The sequence below is a fragment of the Salvelinus fontinalis genome, chromosome 2 (genome assembly GCF_029448725.1).
Source record: "Salvelinus fontinalis isolate EN_2023a chromosome 2, ASM2944872v1, whole genome shotgun sequence".
NCBI classification, from domain to species: domain Eukaryota; kingdom Metazoa; phylum Chordata; class Actinopteri; order Salmoniformes; family Salmonidae; genus Salvelinus; species Salvelinus fontinalis.
The window spans coordinates 32,982,230-32,985,553 of record NC_074666.1 but is presented as its reverse complement, the minus strand read 5'-3'; the positions used below and the strand labels follow the sequence as shown (position 1 = coordinate 32,985,553).

At 41.9% G+C, this 3,324-nt stretch overlaps 1 protein-coding gene across 1 annotated transcript; it reads right to left on the bottom strand.

The window, feature by feature from the left end:
- Positions 1-802: 802 nt before the first annotated feature.
- Positions 803-2,340, bottom strand: LOC129868789 (olfactory receptor 10A6-like). The gene is made up of 3 exons (XM_055943026.1): positions 1,900-2,340; positions 1,471-1,697; positions 803-1,327 (listed from the first exon to the last, which is right to left on the bottom strand). The coding sequence occupies exons 1-3, from the start codon at positions 2,331-2,333 to the stop codon at positions 975-977; spliced, it is 1,014 nt and encodes a 337-aa protein (XP_055799001.1). The 5' UTR covers positions 2,334-2,340; the 3' UTR covers positions 803-974.
- Positions 2,341-3,324: the final 984 nt, after the last annotated feature.

Here is a 3,324-nt window from a genome sequence, read left to right as displayed (position 1 = left end):
CTGTAATCACTGCCAAATGTGCTTCAACATAATACTGAGTAAAGGGTCTAAATACTTATGTAAATGTGATACTTCAGTTTTTTATGTTTTTATAAATGCGCATGAAATAATTACAACCTGTTTTTGCTTTGTCATTATGTGGTGTTGCGTATAGATTGAGGGCGACGAACAACGATCTTAATCCATTTTAGAATAAGGCTGTAACTTAACAAATTGTGGGAAAAGTCAAGGGGTCTGAACACTTTCTGAATGCGCTATAAGTGCCTTGTTCAAGGGCACATCGACAGATTATTCACCTAGTCGACTTGGGGATCCAAACCTTTCAGCTACTGGCCCAATGCTCTTAACCACTAGGCTACCTGCCACACTTCATAGTCCCTTCATGCCTTATTTCATATTATTACGTGGTGCAAATCAAGAAAATTGTGTTTCAGTTGTATATTATTATAAGGGCTGCAAAAATATATATATTTTTTAAAGTAGGCATTCCCAATCAATGGTATCATGTATGTTTACTTATTATTCACATGGAACATGCTGTCATCTGTATAACAAAACAAATGTAACAGCTACACAAATTCACAATGTCACAACAAAGTCATGTGTCATATTCTAACCACCATGGAAATTAAACAGCATGAGCTAGAGACACACATCATATCATGCTTGTATTATCTGCTATCTCTTTCTGGGAGCAGAAATTGAATGTAACTTTAATTATAATTTTTCCCAAACAAATACTGCATTCCTACTACAAGCCCACTACACATTCAATGCTCACTAAGCCATACTGTACAGCACTTTGGGGACCCACTGGAGGCCACTACAGTAAATGCACTTAATTCATATTTCTTTTACATTGCCCATATTTGTTTTCCTGCAACCTGTTAGATGACCTCTGTTATTATTATATGCATGTTCTCTATCTGGAACGATGGGTACGGTGGGGATGCCACAGTAAACTGTCAAACATTTTACAGTTTGGGTGCGACCCGGGTTTTCAACAGCTTTATAATGCTTGTGCGTAACTCTTTAGTGACAAGTCCATAGATGATAGGGTTAATTAGAGGGGGAACTATGAATATCAGGATAGTGCAGAACTTCTTGATGTTCATTGGGACCTGGGGGAAGCGGTTACTGAGGATAATGGTGAGGCTGACAATTTCGTAGATCACGTAGATGACCAGGTGAGTGGCGCAGGTCTGTAAGGCCTTACTACGACTGCCCTTGTCACTCTTCCTCATCAGACAGGCTGACAGGATCTTGGTATAGCAGAAAAAGATGATGAGGAAGGAACCGCTGCTGAGAACCCAAGTGATGCACAAACCTGGAATGAGATGAAGAAGTCATAATACAAGTCATAGGAAAGAAAATGTGAATGACAAAACAAGATTAAAAACCAACCAATGCTTCATAATTACAGTGATATAACATAATGGCGGGGGTCAATCCTCATTTACACAAACTTGCCGTAGATATCGTTAATGGGGGTGGGCACACAGGCCAGGTTCAGGATGAAGCGGTTGCTGCAGTAGACATGCCTGATGTAGGTTCCACATAGTGGAGTACCCACATTCAAAGCAAAGAGCACAACTATAAGGATGATTGCTACAGCCCAGGCCAGCAAGATCACAAAAACCATGTGGGCCGTTGTCATGATCGCATGGTACCTCAATGGTTCACACACTGCCACATACCTGTAATTGGATTATAATGCATTATTTTACGACTATTAATATTATTCCTTCTTAACAACAACAGATTCAATTTTTGCACTTGTGGAAACTACTTAATAAATGTGGCCCTGAGAGAACATTTCACTCTCCCATAGACGAGTACAACTAGGCAGAGGTTTACTTCACTGTGAGACATTTTCATCTACCATGACCTGCTGCATACCTGTCATAGGCCATGGCTGACAGTATGGTCTGTATAGCTGCACCATACGTGTGAACACAGATGGCCTGAGCATAGGCACTGTTGTATGGAATCCTCTTCTCCCCCGTCAGGAAGATGACCATGAGCTGAGTCATCACAGCCATTCCTCCCAGCAGGTCACAGGCAGCCAGGTTACACACCATCACGTACATAGGCTTGTGTAGCATCTTATCTATTGCAATCACACTCATCACAACCCCGTTCCCCAGCAGCACCAGGAAGTAGATGGCCAGGAACAGGGCAAACAGGGGGTAACCATAGCTCCGAGGCACTTCAAAGCCCTCCAGCTCAAACACGATGGGCTGCCTCAGGGCCACGTAGGAAACGTTCTCCATGCGCAACATCAGAGTCCTGTAAAAAGCATAGCACAGGAGGAACCTCCTCAGAACACACATGCTTTAGAGAGAGACCTGTTTACAGTCCCCTAGTCACCTAATAACTATGAGAGCTATTCACAATGAGTTTATCATTGATCATCTACACAGCATAGTCAATTTGTTCTTGTATTACTTTGCTACTTTATTTAGCATTGCCCATAGTAACAATATTAGTTGTAAATTACTATCTACCTATCTGAGCAGACGGTGATGAAGTCCTTACTGGGCGAGAGGTGACTGTCCTTTATACTGTTAATGCTCCTCCCCCCCAGTAGGAGTTGCTCCATCTTTCTATCCATCCATCATACGACACCCCGAGAACACACCAACAAGTAGTCAAGTGTCAGGATTCTTAGGGGGCATCTCTGTGAGTTTTTTTATGCACATGATGTCAGAATGCACTCACTGTTTCAAAATGTTATTGTTACGCAACAGGACAGTTAACCTGCGCTGCCCTCAAACCAAGGCATGCTGCCTTCTTATTATGTATAAGCTATGTTACAACTTGTCAATTTCAAATGATTTTTGAACAAGTTTGATTTTCTAACAACAGTTTTAATTGAGGTGTTTTCCGCCTCCTCATTAATTCACATAGGGAGTAGCCCATTTCACTGTTGTTGACAATTTAGGTTTAAGACTTTACTGAGCTGGACAGACTTCTCTCTTCGACGAGAGCCAAAGCACTTTCCCGAGATCAAGTGTGAATACATTGCACATCTCAATCAATCAATCAAATGTATTTATAAAGCCCTTTTTACATCAGTCACAAAGTGCTATACAGAAACCCGAACAGCAAGCAATGCAGATGTAGAAGTGCGGTGACGAGAAGAAACTCCCTTGAAAGGCAGGAACCTAGGAAGAAACCTATAGAGGAACCAGACTCTGAGGGGTGGCCAGTCCTCTTCTGGCTGTGCCGGGTGGAGATTCTAACAGTACATGGCCAAGATGTTCAAACGTTCATAGATGACCACCAGGGTCAAATAATAATAATCACAGTGGTTGTAGAGGG